This window comes from Trichoderma citrinoviride (genome assembly GCF_003025115.1).
Source record: "Trichoderma citrinoviride strain TUCIM 6016 unplaced genomic scaffold BBK36scaffold_16, whole genome shotgun sequence".
Taxonomy (NCBI): domain Eukaryota; kingdom Fungi; phylum Ascomycota; class Sordariomycetes; order Hypocreales; family Hypocreaceae; genus Trichoderma; species Trichoderma citrinoviride.
Window position 1 is genome coordinate 405,451 of NW_020194724.1, and position 20,439 is coordinate 425,889.

Here is a 20,439-nt window from a genome sequence, read left to right on the forward strand (position 1 = left end):
CGACGCTGGGTGAATGGCCGAGTACGAGGACAAATGCGAAGAACGAAGGAGGGTACGGAGTAATAGTAAATACGACCCTCTTTGTGCTACAGAGACTCGTATATACGGGACATGGAAGCAACCACAGCGGTTGATCACGCCTCTCGGTTGGCGCTGAAACGCCGATGCCTGGCTCTCGACACTTTCTGCGTCACATTACTTGGTAGAGATAGTACCTATGTTGGTAGAATAGTACCAGTAACTCGTACCTAGGTGCGTCGAATACTGACAGCGGCATCGTGCTCAGTCCCTGTCTCCTAATAAGCTGGCTTACCCGATAAGAGACGGAGGCTCCCGTAATACGCATGTACTCGGTACCTGGAGGCTGGTGATAAGATCCAGGTCATCTCAGCTCCTTGAGGTCATCTTGGCCGATAAGCACGCAAGCCATGCTCACGTCAATGCACGGCCTGCCCAAGTCAGAAGCAAGATGGCTTTGTTTCCTTTGACTGTCACTCTGCTTGATGGGATCTAAGCACTCCAGACGCATGTGGTCCAGGCAGGTCCGTCCTCGGAAGACAAAGAGCTTGAGCTCGTAGGCAAGTAGGGTAGGATAGCGACAAGAACGCCCGTCGTGGCACCAGACCGTTTTGGCTTACGCCAGCCAGGTTGCCAGGCACGAAAAGGGAGGCGAATCTGGGTTACTCCGTATTATACAGTGCATCTCATGCAACCCAAGGGGTCCGGCCAGATGCAGCCACGCCAGCTCCCGGCTGTGAATAACGTCGATCAGCGCGGCGTCACTGGGCGCTCGCCTCCCTGGCCACCGTCACGAGTCGTCCCCGAACGGGCATGAGCAATATTGGGAGAATGGCTCGTGATCAGACAGAGCACGAGCCAGGCGGCGGATCAGAGGGAATCGGTGGCGACCAATCGGAGCTTCATCTATCCCCGCATTCTGTCGCAGTATGGGACGGTCAGGACGGGGGAGCGAAATGGGGCCAGATGCACCGCTGCGGCCTGGCAAATGCAGGGCTTATCGTCTTGTTGAGCTGGCGTCGTCCGGGGGAGCAAGGAGGCAGACGCTGCCTGCGTGCATCAGCTGGGGTCGAGTGACGAGTGACGGGGCAGATAGATACGGAGAAACGATATCTCGCAGAAGCTGAGGCGACCTGATGGGCAATCACCTGCCGAGGGTCGCCCCCTAAATGCCATTGAAACCATCCCTGATTGTCGGCTGGTTGATCGTTTGCGTTTCGTTTGCGTCTGGCCAGAGAGACCTTGAAGGCCGGTCCTGGCAGCACGCAGGTACCGACACCCGGCACACGCTCGTACAGTGCCAGGCCATTTTTGGACTCAGGGGACCAAGCCTGCGTGACGAGACAGGAACTTGGAACTTGTACTCACTCCCGTACCTTAAGGTACTCGAGGTACCTCGCCTCGCACAAAGGTCCCGACGAGTCCGTGACGTCCAATGGCATCCATCCAGCCGTAAGTACTGCTAACATGAATTCAAAAGGCGTGAAACAGGACGCGTTCATCATGTAAGGCGCTCGACCCTTTGGGCACAAAGACAGCATCGGAGTAGACGAGGACAAGGCGGTGATGCGCTGTTCACTCAGAGGAGGCCCTCAAGTCGGTCACGAAGCAGCGGTCATTGTCCGGCACCCCAGCCATCATGACGGAACAATGACTCTCCCGAAATGAGCCCTCGCCGGTGTCTCTCGCGGTTGGCCTGCGAACCTTGGAAGTGAACCTTGGAACGTTTGCACCCTGAAGCGTGGAACGCACGGAGAAGCACCAGCTGATGCCCGCCAGAGACGAGCGGGTCGCGACAAGGGTGCCCGTCCGCACTGTAGGCGCGAGTACCCCTTCTCCCTCGGCCAAGGGCGCGAGGTACCGCACCCGCTACACAGCGCGGCGCAGGTACAAGGCTGAGTGACCTGGCGCCAGGTGGCCGCGCTGTTGCGTTATCGCATCGCCCCCGGCCGCGGATTGGACGCGGGAGAGGCCGCTAAGCCCGACTGGGCCGAGTCGCACGCTTCCCCGACTGGGCCTAGCCGCCCTCAGCGATGCGTCACCGCGGCTCACGCTCGCCCGCTGAGGCAGCACTGGAGCCTCGTGCCGCCCTTATCTACCGCGCCGTCGCTCGTCCTCCATCCTCCTCCTCTCTTCCTCTTCCTTCATCATCCGCCTCTCCCTCCCATCCATCTCCCATCATCTCCCCCAGTGGTTTTCATCACGCAGGTCGAAGCCGGAGTTTCTCTGTTTCGCTGCGTTTTTTCAGTCTCTCCTGGTGTTGTTGTCGCAGGTTGACCAACTTCCGTCCTTCCCTCGCCAGCCCATCACATCCGCCACCATGCGGTCCGTTGTCGCCCTCTCCATGGCGGCCGTTGCCCAGGCCAGCACATTCCAGATTGGCACCATCCACGAGAACTCGGCCCCCGTGCTGAGCACCGTCGAGGCCAACGCCATCCCCGATGCCTACATCATCAAGTTCAAGGACCACGTCGATGAGTCTGATGCCTCCAAGCACCACGACTGGATCCAGAGCATCCACACCAACGTCGAGCAGGAGCGCCTTGAGCTCCGCAAGCGAAGCAACATCTTCGGCGCCGACGACGTCTTTGACGGTCTGAAGCACACCTTCAAGATTGGCGATGGCTTCAAGGGCTACGCAGGTCACTTCCACGAGTCTGTCATTGAGCAGGTCCGAAACCACCCTGACGTAAGTTTTGCACAGCCGTTCTCCTTGGCGCTCTTCACAAAGCTAACCCCTTCCAGGTCGAGTACATTGAGCGCGACAGCATTGTCCACACTATGCTTCCCCTCGAGTCCAAGGACAGCATCATTGTTGAGGACTCGTGCAACGGCGAGACGGAGAAGCAGGCTCCCTGGGGTCTTGCCCGTATCTCTCACCGAGAGACGCTCAACTTTGGCTCCTTCAACAAGTACCTCTACACCGCTGAGGGTGGTGAGGGTGTTGATGCCTATGTCATCGACACCGGCACCAACATTGAGCACGTCGACTTCGAGGGTCGTGCCAAGTGGGGCAAGACCATCCCTGCCGGCGATGAGGACGAGGACGGCAACGGCCACGGCACTCACTGCTCTGGTACCGTTGCTGGTAAGAAGTACGGTGTTGCCAAGAAGGCCCACGTCTACGCCGTCAAGGTGCTCCGATCCAACGGATCCGGCACCATGTCCGACGTTGTCAAGGGTGTCGAGTATGCTGCTCTCGCCCACATTGAGGAGGTGAAGAAGGCCAAGGATGGCAAGCGAAAGGGCTTCAAGGGCTCCGTCGCCAACATGTCCCTGGGTGGTGGCAAGACCCAGGCTCTTGACGCTGCCGTCAACGCCGCCGTCCGCGCCGGTGTCCACTTCGCCGTTGCTGCCGGTAACGACAACGCCGATGCTTGCAACTACTCCCCCGCTGCTGCCTCTGAGCCCCTGACCGTCGGTGCTTCTGCTCTCGATGACAGCCGTGCTTACTTCTCCAACTACGGCAAGTGCACTGACATCTTTGCCCCCGGCCTGAGCATCCAGTCCACCTGGATCGGCTCCAAGTACGCCGTCAACACCATCTCTGGTACCTCCATGGCCTCTCCCCACATCTGCGGTCTTCTGGCCTACTACCTGTCTCTCCAGCCCGCTGGCGACTCTGAGTTCGCTGTTGCCCCCATCACCCCCAAGAAGCTCAAGGAGAGCGTCATCTCCATTGCCACCAAGGGTGCCCTCTCCGACCTGCCCGACTCTGACACCCCCAACCTGCTCGCCTGGAACGGCGGTGGCTGCAGCAACTTCTCCCAGATCGTCGAGGCCGGCAGCTACACTGTCAAGCCCAAGAGCAGCAAGCAGGCTAAGCTCCCCAGCACCATTGAGGAGCTCGAGGAGGCCATCGAGGGTGACTTTGAGGTCGTCTCTGGCGAGATCGTCAAGGGTGCCAAGACCTTTGGCTCCAAGGCCGAGAAGTTTGCCAAGAAGATCCACGACCTTGTCGAGGAGGAGATTGAGGAGTTCATCTCCGAGCTCTCCGAGTAAGGCGTCGCTCTTGGAGTAGACTATTTTCCTTTGTGTAATGGCCATGATGCGCTCGACGAGATGATTGAGTACGAGGGTCATAGGATGGGATCAGGAGAGACTTGTTTTTGCTTTTTGGGTATTTGGCACGGATATGTTATTCAATGGGCTCTTCGCCCTTAGGTTGTACTCTACACTGCATGGTGCTACGCTCTCAAGATGAGCTTATACAGGCTATGATAATAAGACAAACTCGCATTGTCAATGCGATCAGATTGCTCAACGACTTTCCGTATTCTCGTGACCATGTTTTGACGTTGGACCATTCACTAAGGGGAGGCTATATGGAGCTGTCAGTTGGTCAGTCAGATGTTTGATCTATGTTTAGTATTCGAGGAACAATAATGAATAGCAATGGGCAAGGAGAGTACAATGTCAAGCAAGTCAATTCACTCCTCTTGCTACCTCCTTTTACGTATTCAAGATGCTCACCTTGTCTGCCTTTGGACACAAGAGCCTCGCCAGTCAGGTGCCCCAAAGCTTCGAAACCTGCCAGCTGCCAGACTCCAAACCGCTCCGACAGCAGGAGCCACGAGGTGTCAAACTGGCTCTTTCCGTCCAGCTGGCAACAATGGCGTCTTCCGGCAATTGCGTGAGACGTCACAGTCACCTCCTTCCTCGCCAAAGCCAGAGGCCAAAATCAAACAACGCAGAAAAGAAGCAGAGCACGAAACAAAATCCAAGCCTCAACTCCCCCTTTTGCTTCTCGGAAAGACACATCCTTCCTCTATGCTTCGCCAGCAGCAACGTCTATCTCATTATCGGAACACCCATCATCGTCATCAACCGCCAGCAACGCACCTCGCGCGGTATCGTTTCTTCCTGCTTTGCTATCGGCAGGCAGCCCTTTAGATCCTCAGGACACGTAACGCCTCTGTGCAGCCTCGAGCTTCATCCTCACAACGATGCTTCGCCGGAACAGCTGCAAAGGCCCGAATCACCGCCCCCTGAGCAGGAGCCGGTCATCCGTCTCGGTGGTGAGAAATCCTGTCCATGAGCTTACGGGCATCGAGCCTTTGGCAGCCGAACGAGACGCATGCCTTGCCGCAACCATCTCGTACAGCAAGACGCAGCCTCCTCAGGGGAATGGCGCGGCAAAGTCTCCTCGTCTGCATCGCCAGCACAGCGTGAGGTTTGCCGGCCCCAACGCCCAGCCTCAAAGGAAACTCGCTACGCGGGCAAGCATGGCCGCGGTGGGCGGTAGCAATATGCCACGGCGTCTCGCTGGCTCTCAGCAGCTCTCTCAATCATCTTTCGAACCAGGGGACGACGCTGCATCGTTATCGTACGCGAGGCTACGTAAATCGAGATCCATGTATTCTTCTTCGATGAGCAAAGCACCAAACTACTCGACGGACAACGGCGACCATTCCGATGTGTTCGACGCATGGGGAGCAATGCCACGGCTCTCGTCGCTGGCCAAGAAGGAAAACGAGCCCTTCCGTGGCTCAGATGGGCCAGCACTCAGGACGCCTAGATCCATGGGCTTCCTCTCAAGCAACCATGACAGATCCACGTGTCGAACGAGCATTACCAGCAGTCGTGTATCCGACCAGCATGCACAAGGTAGCTTCTACGAGGCGCCAGACCACTCCACTCGCCTACAGAGTCGGCCATCGAGTTTCTTTCGCTCAAGCTACAAGTACACTCCGAACCCAACGAGCTTTCCCAAATCTCTCCGAACTAGCAGCACCAACACGACGCTTCTCTCTTCGGCGCATGCTTACGGAACTAGGATTTCCAATGTCCCTTTGAAGCAGCCCAAGCTGCGGACTACAGCTCGTAAAATCTCAAAGTCGCTCAAGAGCAGGATCAAGGGGCTGTTCAGTCGTCCCAAGAGTAGAGATGGCACCGCGGACCAAGCGGAAGAACATCCCCATGAGCTTGAGTCGAATGGCGGCAGCAGTTATCGTGACCAGACGCCAACAGGGGCACCACAAGAGGCGTCCGTCTACCGTGTGGTATCTCATGTGCCCTCTTTCCATTCGGTGCCACAGAGCCAACAGCTCAGGTCTCGACAGGGCAGCTTGGGAACGATCGGGGTCGAAGAGGGTACGCTGGACGATGATAAATCGCGAGTCACTAGCTGGACCAACTCTACTACGGCCACCATTGCTAATCGGCCATTGTCGGCCAACTGGAGTCGTCAGTACTCGTCCGGCTTTGGACAAGATGGCATTGACGCCTTGCCTTCATCACACGACCAGGTGGCAGTGCATCAGGATGGTCCGCCACCTGCTGGTCCCATTGTCAATAGCCAGCGCGTGTACTCGGCGCTCATGAAGAGACTGCAAGAAAAGCGCAGTGAACATCCTTCGACGGTCCAAGATGACGTGGCCCCGGATCCCCTTGAAGCAGACACCACCCGGAGCACATCGACAATCAGACGGCAAACCCGCCACATAATGTATGAAGGCTCTACGCACACAATTCGCCATGTTCCGTATGACGATGACGTCTTCCAAGATCGCACTGAAAGGAGACCTGTATCGTGCTGTTCTTCAGGATCTACCCAAAGCGTCGTCCAGCCACGCCCATCCTCCGACTCCATGCGGAACTCCGGCCGGGAAGCTTGCCCCAGCCTGGACACCGAGGGAGAATCCGGGGTTTCTCCCAGTAGAAGCACCATGAAGCCACCCGCATCTGCCGAATCGCAGAAGCGGCCGCTGTCCAGCCGGAGCTCAGCCTTCTTTGCTAGCCCTACGTGCCACCTATTCCGCACGACAAGTCCGTATCGTCGCGCATTGCGAGAAAGCATGAAGGCTGCTCACGGTGGCAGCAAACCTCAAACGCCGGATAGCAAGTATCTCAGGTCCCTCTCTGCACTCAGCCTCCCTACGCGCCGCCCAAGCACAGAGGGATCGCACGATGACGCACGAGGAGCATACGCAGAGAGCGTGTACTCTGACAATAGTGACCAGCATGCGCTTAACAATGGTTACCCCCGATCTCCTTCAAAAGTCACAGACAGAGAGGCAGAGTTCAAAGGTCACGGCGATGCTACCATCTTCCTTGAAAGCGAAAGACGACGACCAGGAGCGTCGGGTCATCACGCGCGAGATAGCTCCTCTACCAGCTCCGTCGAATGGAAGACGTGGCTCAGCGCCAACGTGTCCAAGCTGGAGACACCTCCAACCACACTGAACCCGGAGTTCCCGCATGAGCCTTCGAGTGTCTCTCAGGCCTATGGACACGTCAGAGAAAAGACGGAAATTGGGTCTGATGGGAATCAATCTCCTCAGGGTATCCCCGATGCTGAGTTGTCGCCGAGAATTGCCTCCAGTGAAGAGGTCTATCAGCCAGCCACCTTTACCGCAATGGCGAGAGCAAAGTTCAATCTCACGAGTCCCTGGCAATCTCAAACTACAGCTACCAACGAAAACTCGCCGCCAACGTCGGGAATCCGACCCAAGACAGTATGCAGCATGGACAGCTCACCAGTGGCTCTGAAAGGCAATCTGCGAACCATTCCGTCCATGCCCAACGTCAATACATACGCCTCGGCCAATCTTGAATCTTCGCTGGAAGTGCCACCCCTATTCTCAACCATTGGGCATGCCAAGTCAGTGGCCCCTTTGCGGGAAGAGACCCGCCTCAAGCGACAGTCGCGGGCACGCCTCGGGCCAAACGACAGCTCGGCCAAGTCCAGTCCCGGCTTCACAACCGCTCTTGAGAGGCAATTTGGTGTGAGCAAGATGGGCTCACCGGGGGTTTGGAAGTCCTCGGGGCCGTCGTACGAAGCTGATAGCGCCCTCAGTTCAGAAGCAGATCCTGGCGTGGACGAACTGGGACGGCGGGAGCTTGCGGCGCAGGCGATGGGTAGCCGGAGGATGGTGGACCTGTTCCTGAGCAGTCGACGGAAGAGAAGCCCGAGTAGCCAGATGCGGCAGAGCAGCGATAGCATGCCGGGTGCTTTTATCTAAGCTTGGGCGAGGCGGTCAACGGCTAGAGTATCGCTTATTTCTGGATGCTGCAGGATTTAGATGGAGGCTTGAGCTGACGAGGGTTGATATTGCTGAGTTTATTACTTAGGTTATTGTCGCTGGGTGATGGGCACGGAGACATTGTTCTAGCAGTCACTAGATAGAATCTGCAGTTTCGTTTTGACTTTGTGTCTACCTTTATTCACTGTTACCGGTTACAGTCAATCGTTGAAGCATCCCAAAAAGCTCTCCGCAGTAATGTGTTGAGGGGTAATTATTATACACTAGGTACATATCTATTCAGGTACTTATTCAATTGTCGTGTTATATACAAGCTGCTAATCATAGGGAGCGGAGTGAATGTATACTCAGAGGTAATCTCTATAAGCAATCGAATCCTTCTCATCCCCATCATCGCCATAGCCCCCATCCTCGTCAGACATCACGGGACTCACATGAACCTCCCACAACTTGGCCATGGCCTTTGGAAACTCGTCTCTCCTCTCCTTGCTCACCCACTCCCCGTACTGCTCATGCGTGACCTTTTCCGCCAACACGCCCCTCATCTCGCCCCTCTGGACAATCTGTCCCTCCAACACACCAGCACCACCGGTTCCCGAAGCCGACGAGGAAGACGAAGACGAAGAGTTGACGTCCCGGCTCGTGCGCAGGAAGTGCCAAAAGTCATCCGCCACGCGAACGTACTCCTTCATCGCCTCCTTTGTGTTGAGCGAGGAGCCCGTCGTCCAGCTGAGCAGCAGGGGCTCCAGGAGGGGCGCGTCGGAGACGCTGGGGTGGGAGGTGCCGATGCTGGTGAGGAACCAGGAGGCGTGGCTGGGGATGCGCTTGAGGACGCCGAGGGCGAGCTCCTTGACGGTGTCAAAGTGCGGGCGGCCGTAGAAGGCGCTCTTGTGCTTGGACCAGGAGTTGGAGTGGACGATGAGGAGGGGCACGTCGATGACGGCGTTGAGCGGGCCGCTCTCCTTGCCCGGATCGAAGATGATGCCGCCGACGGCCGGGTTGACGGCCGAAGGCGCGTGCTTGAGGGCCTGCAGGGCGCCCGTCGCGCCGAACGAGTGCCCGCCGATGGTGAGGTTGCCGAGGTCGAGGCGGCCCGCCCAGGCGTGCAGGTCGGCGCCCTCGAGGCGGGAGTTGCGGTGGTAGACGTCCTCTCCCTTGCCGTCGTTGATGGCGCGCAGGATTTCGACCGTGTGCAGGATCTCGGCGTCCCGGAAGGCGAGCTGGTCGTACTTGTACTTGGCCCTGTCCATGGGCGGGACCGACTCCAGCTCCGTCTCCTTGAAGTGCAGGATCTGCCTGTCGGGCTCGCCCTTGATGCGCATCAGCGACCCGGGCCCGCTCCCGTCGCGGTGCTCCACGGCGGCGACGACGTAGCCCCTGCTGGCCATCTCGCCGACGAAGTTGGTGTAGTCGGTCCTGGAGCTGGCGTCGCCGTGGGAGAAGACCATGACGGGGAACGGCTCCGGGACGTCCTCGGACGCCGCGAGCAGCGGCACGTCGACCTTGGCCGGGATGGTGATGCCGCCCGCGATGAGCCACAGCGCAAACGTAAAGATGGGCCGCACGATGAAGTTGTTTACGCCCGCGAACTTTGCGTACCCCTCGGCCGTCAGGCTGATGGGCCGCGCGATCCAGTCGTGCCTGCGCTTGTGCTCCCGGGCGCCCTTGTCGACGGGGTAGTAGACGGTGAAGAGCGTCGTCTTGTGCTCAAACGCCGGCTCGCCCGTGTCCTTGAAGACGGTCTCGTCGACGACGAGCCGCGGCTTGTCGAGCGGGACCTCAATGTCGACGGCGCCGACGTCGAAGCGGCCCGTGTACGCCGGCAGCGGGTGCGCCAGCAGCGGGACGCCGCGGACGAGGCACAGCAGCACGTAGGCCATGAGCACGACGCAGGCCAGGTACCGCCATGTGCGCCGGGGCCGCAGCAGGTCAACGAGACGGGCGACGGAGCGGCGCCACCAGCGGGTGAAGCACCGGGCGTTCCGGTCGAGGCGGGCCCATTTCGGCTGCGCCTGGGAGAGGAGCCAGCGCGGCTGGGTGTCGGTGGGAGTAAGCAGCGGCGAGTCGGGGAGGAGGGAGGCGGATCCGGGCTCGGGCTCGGCGGAGAGGTCCTGGACGGAGTCGAGCTCGAGCTCGGAGGCGTCGCCGTCGTCGTCGGCGGCGGAGGGGACGGGGCGGGAGGAGATGATGGGGCGCAGCTTGGACTTGGGGGTGGCCGGAGACATGGTTGACGCGGTGTTATGGCTGCATTGGAGATGTCCGAGGTTAGAGGAGCTGTGATATGTGATACGAGGCGTTGTATGAGAATGCCAGCTGGGACGCTACGAGTATATGTTAGTGGTGATAGTGCAAGTATAAGCAGGAGGACCTGCGATGACGTCGTCGTCGGATCCTCCATGCGCTGGATGAACAGGTACATGCGTCTGCGGCTGATCCAACGCCAGTCTCAGGTACCCCGTGGGTCTCTGGTCTGCGCGTCATCGAAGGGTCTCTGCGGCAGCTCCGTCACCATGATAGTACTCGACGTCGTTCAGCCCGCGCAATGAGCATCGAGAACTGCAACATGCGAGGATATTCTGGAGCGCCACCGATGGATCTCAGCTGAGAGGCGGTGGATGAAGCTGAAGACGCCTTGTAGAACGCATCTGATCTATTACTGATATGGAGGTGTTACGGCATGGTGGTGCAAGTTTGTGCCTGGATTTTGTAGGGTAGGCCGTGTATAGGTGAGCAAACACTATGCCGTAACACTCGTAACCTCTACCTTTCGGATGCAAAAGCAAATCAGGGGTCCATCATCCATTTTGGTCTAATATCGATGGCTTTTACAGAAAAGCATATTTGCTACCTAGTCGGAAAGCATCACTCCAGTTTATCGATATTATTCACGCGACTGAATACTAGTAGGTATCTCTTCTGATAGAAGTTTAGACTGCGGCCCGTCTGACTGCAAGCGCCACACCGGAAGCACTCAGCATGTCGATACGACGCAGGCAGCTCCAAGTGCCTCCTGCAATGCATCATTCGGCATCGGCGAATTGGCCAAGACGCTGCGTCCGTCACGTTGGCGTCCCGCTACCTATGCAGCTACAGTACATACAAGTATGTATGGTTCTCGTTCGAAGCCGGGAACTCCTACCGTGAGGGACTACGGCTTGTGATTTGCTGAAGATGGGCTGCCTTGTTGACTTTGAAATATGATCATTTGGACTCGAGTCCAATGATGTGGTGAGGAATATACCAGATGCCGAGACTGGCGGGTAAGTCGGAACCCTCGATACTATATGTACTTCGTGCTTACTTATTTGGCTGTAAATCAAGCATCTTACACTGTATGAAGATGTTCGGCAGATTTTCCTACCGGGCTGCCACTACGTACTGGTGTTTGTAACATGCAGCATGCAAACGGCTGCACGAGCATCATCGAATGAGAGGTTTGCGATCATGTAAAGGAGGGTGAAAAGCTGGGAGAGCTTGGACGAGGCCGGCATCCCCCGCACTTGAAACCAGCACTTGGTGTCCGGCCATAGTAATACCGACTACTCATGATGGGACCAACAAGTAGCCGGCAGCTTTTGGAGACGGCGGGCTTGACGGGCTTGTGTTCACCAGCCCAGCCATGGGCGAGGCGGAACAACAATGTACGGCTCCCAGGATACATGACCAAGCAGATGGAGTGCAGCTGCGAGACTGCCTGCCTCCTGTGCAGGTAACCGCACCATGGACCACTCTGCGTCATCACAGTGCAGTGTCCGAACTCATGTGATGCTCAGTCAGTCACCCAACTGCTGCTTTACACTCACAAGCAAGCGTTAGTTCGCATGTAATCAAGGCTAAAACCCGAGCAAAAACCAGTGAGAGAAGAGGCTTCGGGGTGATGCCGGGCTGAAGGGTGATTCATGCAAGCTGGGTGCATGAAGCGGGCGAGTGGAGCGCTGAGCGGCTGGGACCGAAGGGCTAGTACAGAGTAGAGTAGAGGCGTTCTACCAAGAGCTTGTAGGCCCATCACGCAGCCTGGCCGATTATCGCGTGAGCCACGGGGAGAGGGCAAATAGGGCGGGGAGGAGGGATGGAATTCCCGGCTTGGAACCAAGTGAAATGTGTGTGTGAGCGCGAGTGCGAGTCTTGCCGAATGAGGTGCCGTCAGATGGCCTCGCCTGGTCTGTCTGGTATGTCTGGCTCTCGTCCGTACCGTCGGTATCCCGGCTCAGACGAACACAAGCTATGCACTGCAGCAGACGACTGCCTTCCTTGTTGCTTCGTCTGATGGCGGCCCGGTATTATCTCGAAGCTTACCCCTTGAGGGCGCTTGATAGCAACCAAGCGATGCTGTTGTGGAATCAGTCAAGATTCACGTACCTTTCACCAGTCCTTGATGGCGATACTAGTACAGTTCTTCTGGTATGACGGAAGCGGTTCAAACGGTTCGACGGCCAGGCGCAAAGGACGCCCCTTTTAACGGGCCGCCGCGGGAAGCCCAGCCACAGCATACCTACCGGTAAGGACTTGTAACCTTTGTTTCTACACTTCTGTCCACCAGTCTCTTTTGCATCTCAGCCCGTATGAAAAGGAAAGCACATGCATGCCCTGTAAATATGCACAGCCGCCTGTAATTACAATCAGCCAGGTGGTTCGTATTCACGAATTGCAAGAAGATAGGCGGGGTATAAGTCGGACTCGGGCGACGCGCATCGTTGACGAATGGAGACAAATATCCGTTGGTGGCTTTGGCAAAGGGCTCGATTCGACGGAACTGTACCAAGTAGATACTGTGCTTGTGCTGTGCGAGGCTTCGGAGGTGTGTGGAGGTGGCAGCAGATTGGGCTCCTCACCACAACCCCACAAACGGGGAACAAGGGGACAAGATGGCATGGCGCATGGGTTTGCAAGAGACGATGAGTGAGAACATGAGGAGCATCAACATGTGCAGATTCATGCCATTGGGAGGAGGAGAGAAAAGGAGAGAAGACATAAGGAGGAGAAACCTGAGGACAGAGAAGTGCTCCGGCTGGCGATGGTGATGGTGACACATCGCCAGCAGCCCTTGTTGGGGCCTCATGCAGGCGCTGCGCAGGAGCCAGAGGCGGGCTGGAGTCATGACGTCTTATCGCACGACGAGTGCACACATTAGGCAAAGCGCTCCGGCAGAATAATCTGCAGCACATGCAATGGAAATGCAGTACGTATGAAAGGAGCGATAACGGGTGCTGGCGGACCTTTACTGTGCAGAACGCTCAAGGTGTTGGGAGGGCATTGAATCCTGCTGGTCCTGTTAGCGACAAGGCAAAAGACGGGCTGCTCCGTCAGGTATTCCATCCCTATAAAGCCCCAGATGGGCAGGCGGGTGGGCTAATAAGGGACTCGATGCTGGACTTGAGCGGTACGGGTTCCAACACGGGCTGCGGAGTACCTGTACTTTTGCCTATCAAGCCTCGAGCCTGGCAAGGCTGACCCATGCTCCCATCAAACACTCGCCCTCGCCCTCGCCCTCACTGCACGCTGCATGCCGCCGATTTTCTCCAGCGGAGCTGTCATCAATTGAACTGACAGTGCTGGGCTGCCTCAGCTCGGCCAGTTCCAGCATCCTCGCCCTGCTGCTTCAGCGGACGGCTGCTGTAGTACAGTAGGGCCCCGGGATGCACCGCCTCTGCACCGTGTGCATCCACTGTCCCGCCCACTCCCGGCGCATGACACCGCACCAGAGACGCCCCCCAAGCCCAGTGCCCAGCTGGCAGTTGGCTGTCCGTGGGTGCATGTATGTACATGCTACACATGCGCGGCCAGAGGATCACAGGGCTCTGACACTGACTCTTGTTCAGCTCCAACGAAGCTGATAATGTTTCGTTTCGCCCTTCCAGGTCGTACCTGATGCGTACCTACTTACTTATAGTATGTACTTGACGCTTGACGTCCGGGTTCCTTCTCTCGTCCTCCTGCTTCCTCCGCCCACTGCATGTGCCAAGATCCAGCCATCGGCGGTGGAGCTGCTGTTGCGGAGCTGGTAGCGGTACAAGGGCCGATACCGTCCAGGTACTCGGATACGATGCGTGGTGGTGAGTCCCATCTGGGACAGCATGTCTGTCTTGTATCTCTCCGAGAACCAGAATGTCTACGAGGTTATACTCGTAGACGTGACTGCCTCCTACATTATAATGAGTACCTGTAAATGTCAAGAACTCACATGCAAGTGTCAAGTCGTGTCGGGTTGAATCAGCACCAAATGCTCCAAGCCGTGGCGCAGTTGAGAATGTGTACCAACCTTAGTACGGTAGTCCACGAAGTCCGAATGGCCCAGGAGCCCCACGACCATCAACTCCAGCAAAGAAACCCAGAAACCGTGCAGAAGCTTGTAACGTAGTTCTGAGTCTCAAGTTGTAGATACCTAGATAGAATTCCAAATCTCTCTTCTTGAACCACTGATAATCTTTTGAGACTTCAACCAGCACTGCAAGAACTGCAGCCCGCAGTCACTGCAGCGATGCAACCTCTTGTAAGGTACTGTACGTACACCTGCACTTGTAACTGTACCAGTACCAGCAGTGCTGACCACTGACTGCCTGCATGGCACCTGCCTGTGCTGCGTCCAATCCTCTGGCCGCTTCCACTTCAAGTTTTTTCCCCTCCCCCCCCCCCCCCCCCACTCGGAATTCTCTGCTCCTCCATCCCGAGAACCTTCTGCAGATTCTTCTCTCCATCGTTCCGCCTGGCCTCCTTGTGTAGCGCCGCTCTCCCTTTTCCCTTTCTGCTCTTCTTGTCTCTTCTCTCTCTTGTCCACGACCAAAGCAGAGACTCCCGCTTCTCTCGACATCTGCGCGCTAAGCCGCTTCCCGCCGCAGCTGATTTGATTTGGCCCGGCCCCGCTTCGTCCTCATTTCTCCCGAGACCCCTTTACCTGCTTGCTTGACGATTTGACGCCTCTGCTTTTTTTCGTCGCGCCGCGGCTTTTCTTTTTTTCCTTTCTTTTTGCTCTCCCTCTGTTCTGTCGACTCTCGCCTTGCCGCCGCCCCGACGAATCCCTAGCCGACCCTCAAGCACGGCCGTGTGTCCCAGCTCCTTGAATCCGATTTCACCGGGGGTGAGTGTCTTGTCCCGTCCCTTCTTCTCCCCTTCTGTTGGCCGTGAGGCTGAGCCGAATGGCTTCTCGCTGCCACGAACCGTCGCTCCCTCACCGGATCGCTTGATCCAGGCCCTCGCTTCCCCTCCATGGCTCTCCTGTCCTCGGGCCTGGTCTCTGCCATGTCCAGGCATCGGGCACCGGGCCTCTGCTGCCGCTGGCGAGGCGTCGCATCTTCAGCAACCTCCCCGGCTGACGGCTGTCCCAATCTCTTGGCCGTGGGGAAACTGATATGACGACGTTTTTCCCATCGTCCACGAGCCCCACAAATACTATTTGACCGCAACTCTTGGATTTTATCTCGCATCCTTACCACTAACAACCTTCTGAATCCTCCAGCCTCGAACATCAGCCGTCTGCCTCGCCGCCTCGTCTTCGTGCCCCGATCGATTCCGCCCCTGACGCCAACAATGTCCTACTACGACAACCCCCAGTGGTCGGCTCCGGCCCAGAACAACTGGGACCACCACGGCGCGAGCACTCCGGTTCGCGCAGGTACGTTGCGCGCTCTCGTGTGCCTCTCGACGGAGCCGCCGCGACTAACGAGATGATGCCGATAGGTGCCAACGGGCCTCAGCCGCAGGACGACTTCGCCTTCTCGTATCAATTTGACGGTATGTACGGTCAGACAGCTGTGGCCTTTCTGAGCCATCTTGCAAGGCGATGCATCCCCTTGGACTTGCCATCACCAGTGCGCCGAATCCGCCGCCTGCCGCAGCCCCTGGGCCGCATAGGAGCGGATACCCGCGACCTTGATCTGCTTTCATTCATTTGTTCTCGCTCCTTTTGCCTTCAATCAAGAACTAGATGCTGACCCATGTCGATCCATAGAGGTTGACCGTGCCCACGAGAACTTGCAAAAATCCGGCAAAGGCTACGCAATGGGCGCGCGACGTGAGTTCTTCCATGCCCACCAGCTGTCGTCGGCTATAACAAACGCTTCTTCATCATCTCCCTTCTCCTTCATTCCTCCCCCCTTTTCGGCCTATAGTAAGTGATCGTGGGCCTCAGACAGGCCCTCAGAAGAATCCCATGGCTAACCGAGTACCTCTTTCACCCCTCTACAGATGGTCGGATGGGTGGCCCTCGTGCTCACTCTGTCAACACCTTCGATGACAGCCGTGGCCCTCCTGGAGCCAACCTTCACAACTTTTATGCCGCCCAGCGTCACCAATCCTCTCGTGGCTCTAACGAGGCAGAGCAGGTCATGCAGGCTAAGAGAAGGATGGCGGCTCAGCGGGAGCGTGAGCTTCGAAATCTCCACACGGAGCAGCAATATCAGCGAAGTAGGCCTCCCTCAACTGTGTAGCACTTCCTCTCTTCCTATTCAAAGAAGTTGCCAAACAAGAAGAAGAAGGAAAATAATTATAAAAAAATTGTTACTGGCCAATGGGATGGTTCAAGATGGACACCTGTCCGTCTCGCCGAGTCTTTCTGCTCTTCTCGTCTCGGGCCATTACCTCGCCGGGATGAAGTTTCTCGCGGACACGCGTTCTCAAATTCTTGTTTGGATTCCTTCTTATCTGATGCCTTCGTCGTGTTTTGCGTTCAGCGTCCAAGATGGAGGGCAATCCGTGCTAACGATGCTTTTTCTTGTGGCGTAGGTGTCTTGTCTGATGTTGCTACCCAGCAGGGAAACAACAAGCATATGACGGAGGAGGAGACTCGCGAGCTCATTGCCCGTCAGCGCAGCGCTCTGTACGGCGAGGGCGGCTTTGCCGATAAGGCCGGCTACATTGACGAGACTGGCGCCATTCGCACCGGCGTCCCAGGACCCAGCGGCCCTGCCAGCCTGCGAGGCCACTCCCCCCTCACCTTTGACGGCATTGGTCGCGTCCCCCAGGCCGAGGTGGGAACCCCGGGATCGGCGGTCGACATGAACGCGGCTGACATTGGCTCGCGACCTCAGAGCACCACCAGCCCGCAGACCGCTGGCCCGACCAACAAGGTCTTTGACAACGCCGTCGGCTCCCAGACTCGCACGAGCACGTCCAGCCCGACCAACGCCTCTCCTCCCCGCGGCGACTTTGGACCTGGCTCCAAGGTTTCCCAGGGTGCCGCCGTGGCCCCTATTGGAACTCGTCCCACGGGAACGCCCACGGGCAACACCTCTGCCAAGCGGTCCAGCACTCCCCACGCTGCCAACGGCGGCTGGGGCCGTGGAAACGGTGTCTGGGGCCAGTCTGGCCTCGGTGCTCAGGCCAGCGTCTGGGGCTGAAGGGTGCTTGCTTCATCATTCTGCGGCGGCGTTGAAAGGCCGGTTGTACATCTGATTCCGTTTATATTTTCTTTTTTCGTTCCGGTTGGAAGCACAGGATGAAGAGCGAGTTGAATTGTTGCTATTAGTAGAAAAAACAAAGGCGCTGGGGAGGCAAGGGAATGGATTCACTGGCATTTCTGTTCGGTCATTTTTGGTCAAGGCGGTTGATTTCGGTCTTCGCGTTTTGTTTTCGCTGGGTTAGTCTTTGGTACGATGTTCGGCGAAAGAAAGGTATTGCGAGGCATTTCCGGGCGATTACGACAACGGCAAAAAAATAAGGGGGAAGGGGAGGCTTGCTCTACTCTATATCCTGGGATCTGGAAATGCGATGGCCCTGTTGGGGTGAACTCGACAGAGGAGCAAAGCCATCCGGGTAGGAGTTTTATCTTGCTTTTGGCGCAGGATTGGGACTGGATTGACGAGTCGCGTCCTTGGTCGCGACAATGGCGTATTCTTTACTGAGTTTTGGTGACTCGATTTACATGTGACGGTGGGGTTGCAAACTTGACACAGTATTGGAGAGAGTTTGACTGGGAAGTGGAAAGGGGTGTGGCATCTGGAGGGAGTCGGCTATGGAGTTGTCCTTGGCTTGCTGGGAAACTACTTTCGACGATGAATACCCGGCACATATGGAAACGGCGTTCCATTGGATTACCGGTCAAGCTGGCAAAGATGGAAATATATACGACACGCGCCATTATTGGTAGAGGTTTTGGTAGGAGGAACTGGGACGAGGATGTTTGTTCAAAAACAAGGACCCGAACGGACAGCAACAGAAACGAACAAAAGGGCCCAAAAGCAAAGGACGAAAGAAAGAAAAAAAGAAAAAAAAAGAAGGAAAGGTTTTAAAAAATAGGGGTAGGATGGATGGATTGTGCGTGGAGCGGGGCTTGGGATTTGGCTCTCCTTGTGTGGTTTGGTTTCACTTTTCCTTTTTCTTGGGCGGCTCTGGGACTGGGCTTGGGCTTCTTTTCATGGATGCTAAACTTGTTTCTTTCTTTTACTATGGAAATGGGAACGGATCTCTTATCACTGCTCCCTTTATATATGTCTTGGTGGGAAGGGGGATCAACTACAGGCGCGGTGCACACATGCAGTTCACATTGGTGGCGTGGACGGGGTAAGACGACGGACGGATGATGGGTAATGGGGTTTATCCTTGCGGAGGAGCGGAATGGGATGGAGAGAGACGATGGTTTTAAGGTGCGCGTTCTTCTTAGTAGCGATAATGGGAGAATTTGGGTTGGGCAATGTTGGGCTTGATGTTGTTTGTGACGTGATATTGGGTGATGTTGATGTTGATGATATTGATGATGTTCATCCTGAATTGCACGGTATCTCACTGTCACACTTGTCCGCTGAGAGGTCAAGTTCCCCAACATGTCCGTCTACATACCTAGTGTACGACTCCCCATCTCCTGTTACACCGGTGGTGAAGAACAAGTTCAAATCATACAACATACATCAGCTTCCATCGTCACAGCAGCAGCATCTTGACTTTCCTCCTCCAAGCGCATCACATCGTCCGCGCTCTCCGCCTTGCCGCCCCAGACCACCGTTGCCCCCCTCCCATCCACCGCAAAAGCGCCCATGGATGAACGCCGCGTCGAACGTACGATGCAGAGCAGGCTTCGCGTCGAGAAATCCACTGGAGCTGAGTGGGCAGTTTGAACTCTGATTTGCAGAGTCCCTGAATTGGCTTTTGCTTGACATACCAAAGAAAGAAGCAGCATAGGGACAGAAGCTTTCGGCTCATCGATTTCTCTCATCTTGATCACGGCCCCTCAGACCCGTGCGTACCGCTCCTACGCGCTATCAGGGCGGCATCCGGAGAACAAACCTGATACAGGGGCTCCCATGCTTCGATACCTCGTCAGCAGCATCGGATTCGACAAACGCCCCGAATATATCTCATTGGCACCCACCCAATCCTTTGCTGCTCGCCTTCTTCATTCCCTCAACTCTTTCTGCATGTTTCTCTTGAGCAAGTTCGCAGTAAGCTCCCCGAATCCAGGCTATTCTGTTCATGGAAATCCGACCTTCAGGGGTCCCGGTCATGATCCTCCATAACAGGGCCTGCCGATTGGTTGGCGGTTTGCGGAGGCGAGGCGGACGGTTCAGCCAAGTGTACAAGGGGCCAGATGTACCATCTGGCGTATATACAAGCATGAAGAAGCATAAAATTGTTAGTACTACTTGAAAGTATCGGCTCCCATGGGCTACATGTCGGGATGAGAAGCTCTTGGCCAAACCTCGGAGAGCTGCTCCATAACCAAGGTAGAACTGTAAAAGCTATCGGTCTGCTACCCAGCCAAGGACCACATCTCCCAAGCGTCAACTCCTCGAGCAAAAGGCAGCTAGGAAAGGGGTGTGTCCAGCAAGGTGCACTGAACAACTGGCCGTCATTATGGCGAGTTGTTGGCCTTGAACGGTGCACAACCGTTTGCATTCAACTCAAGGGTTGCACCAGCCCTCTGAAGCAACACAAGGTCCGTGTTGCTGCAAGACAAGGAGCATAACACTGTAGGGCTGAAGTGAACGGCCTTGGAGCGTTGTTGCCGGCAGAGTCACAGGGACCAAACAGATATATTCTCGGGGCAAAGGTGATATCAGCTGAGCTGAGTATACTAGCAGAGCGTAGCCTGATACTGTCTGTTAGCATAGCCTCACGGAGTATGCTCGCAATGAACCTGAGACGTGACATTGATGAACGGAGCCCTCCTGTGTCCGGCGAACGATCATATACTCATCCCTTGAGAGAAATCCATATTACGATGTGCTTGGTGAGTCATTGGCCAATGAGATCCCACAGCCGCCATTCCCATGTGGCTTCTGCTGCCTCTGCTCCGAAAAGGGGTTGGGCCAGCGCGCGGTTATGCGTAGTGGATATGCAGTGTCCGTCTCCTTGGGAAGTTTGAGGAGCCATAGTAGATATATCTCGTCAGTAGAAGGACGGAGGACGCTTGACGCGCCATGGAGTGCCTGATTAACAGTACGTCGGAGGGAAGATCGAAATGCCCAACTGCTTCTGAGGTATAGGATACTGTGAGATTTTGGAAAAG

The 20,439-nt window shown here is 56.4% G+C and overlaps 4 protein-coding genes across 4 annotated transcripts; 3 read left to right on the forward strand and 1 right to left on the reverse strand.

Moving 5' to 3' along the window:
* The first annotated feature begins 2,164 nt into the window (after window positions 1–2,164).
* Window positions 2,165–4,026, forward strand: BBK36DRAFT_1136508 (serine protease-like protein). The gene is made up of 2 exons (XM_024893003.1): window positions 2,165–2,707; window positions 2,764–4,026. The coding sequence occupies exons 1-2, from the start codon at window positions 2,339–2,341 to the stop codon at window positions 4,018–4,020; spliced, it is 1,626 nt and encodes a 541-aa protein (XP_024745961.1). The 5' UTR covers window positions 2,165–2,338; the 3' UTR covers window positions 4,021–4,026.
* A 938-nt stretch (window positions 4,027–4,964) lies between these two features.
* Window positions 4,965–7,982, forward strand: BBK36DRAFT_1128418 (hypothetical protein; the record flags this gene model as incomplete). The annotated part of the gene is made up of 1 exon (XM_024891615.1): window positions 4,965–7,982. The coding sequence occupies one exon, from the start codon at window positions 4,965–4,967 to the stop codon at window positions 7,980–7,982; it is 3,018 nt and encodes a 1,005-aa protein (XP_024745962.1).
* A 173-nt stretch (window positions 7,983–8,155) lies between these two features.
* Window positions 8,156–10,228, reverse strand: BBK36DRAFT_1136509 (PAF acetylhydrolase; the record flags this gene model as incomplete). Its single annotated transcript, XM_024893004.1, has 3 exons — window positions 8,156–8,173; window positions 8,241–8,258; window positions 8,308–10,228. The coding sequence occupies one exon, from the start codon at window positions 10,226–10,228 to the stop codon at window positions 8,351–8,353; it is 1,878 nt and encodes a 625-aa protein (XP_024745963.1). The 3' UTR covers window positions 8,156–8,173; window positions 8,241–8,258; window positions 8,308–8,350.
* A 5,299-nt stretch (window positions 10,229–15,527) lies between these two features.
* On the forward strand, window positions 15,528–17,335 carry BBK36DRAFT_1128950 (hypothetical protein; the record flags this gene model as incomplete). Its single annotated transcript, XM_024891689.1, has 5 exons — window positions 15,528–15,612; window positions 15,678–15,731; window positions 15,949–16,011; window positions 16,185–16,403; window positions 16,722–17,335. The coding sequence occupies 5 exons, from the start codon at window positions 15,528–15,530 to the stop codon at window positions 17,333–17,335; spliced, it is 1,035 nt and encodes a 344-aa protein (XP_024745964.1).
* Window positions 17,336–20,439: the final 3,104 nt, after the last annotated feature.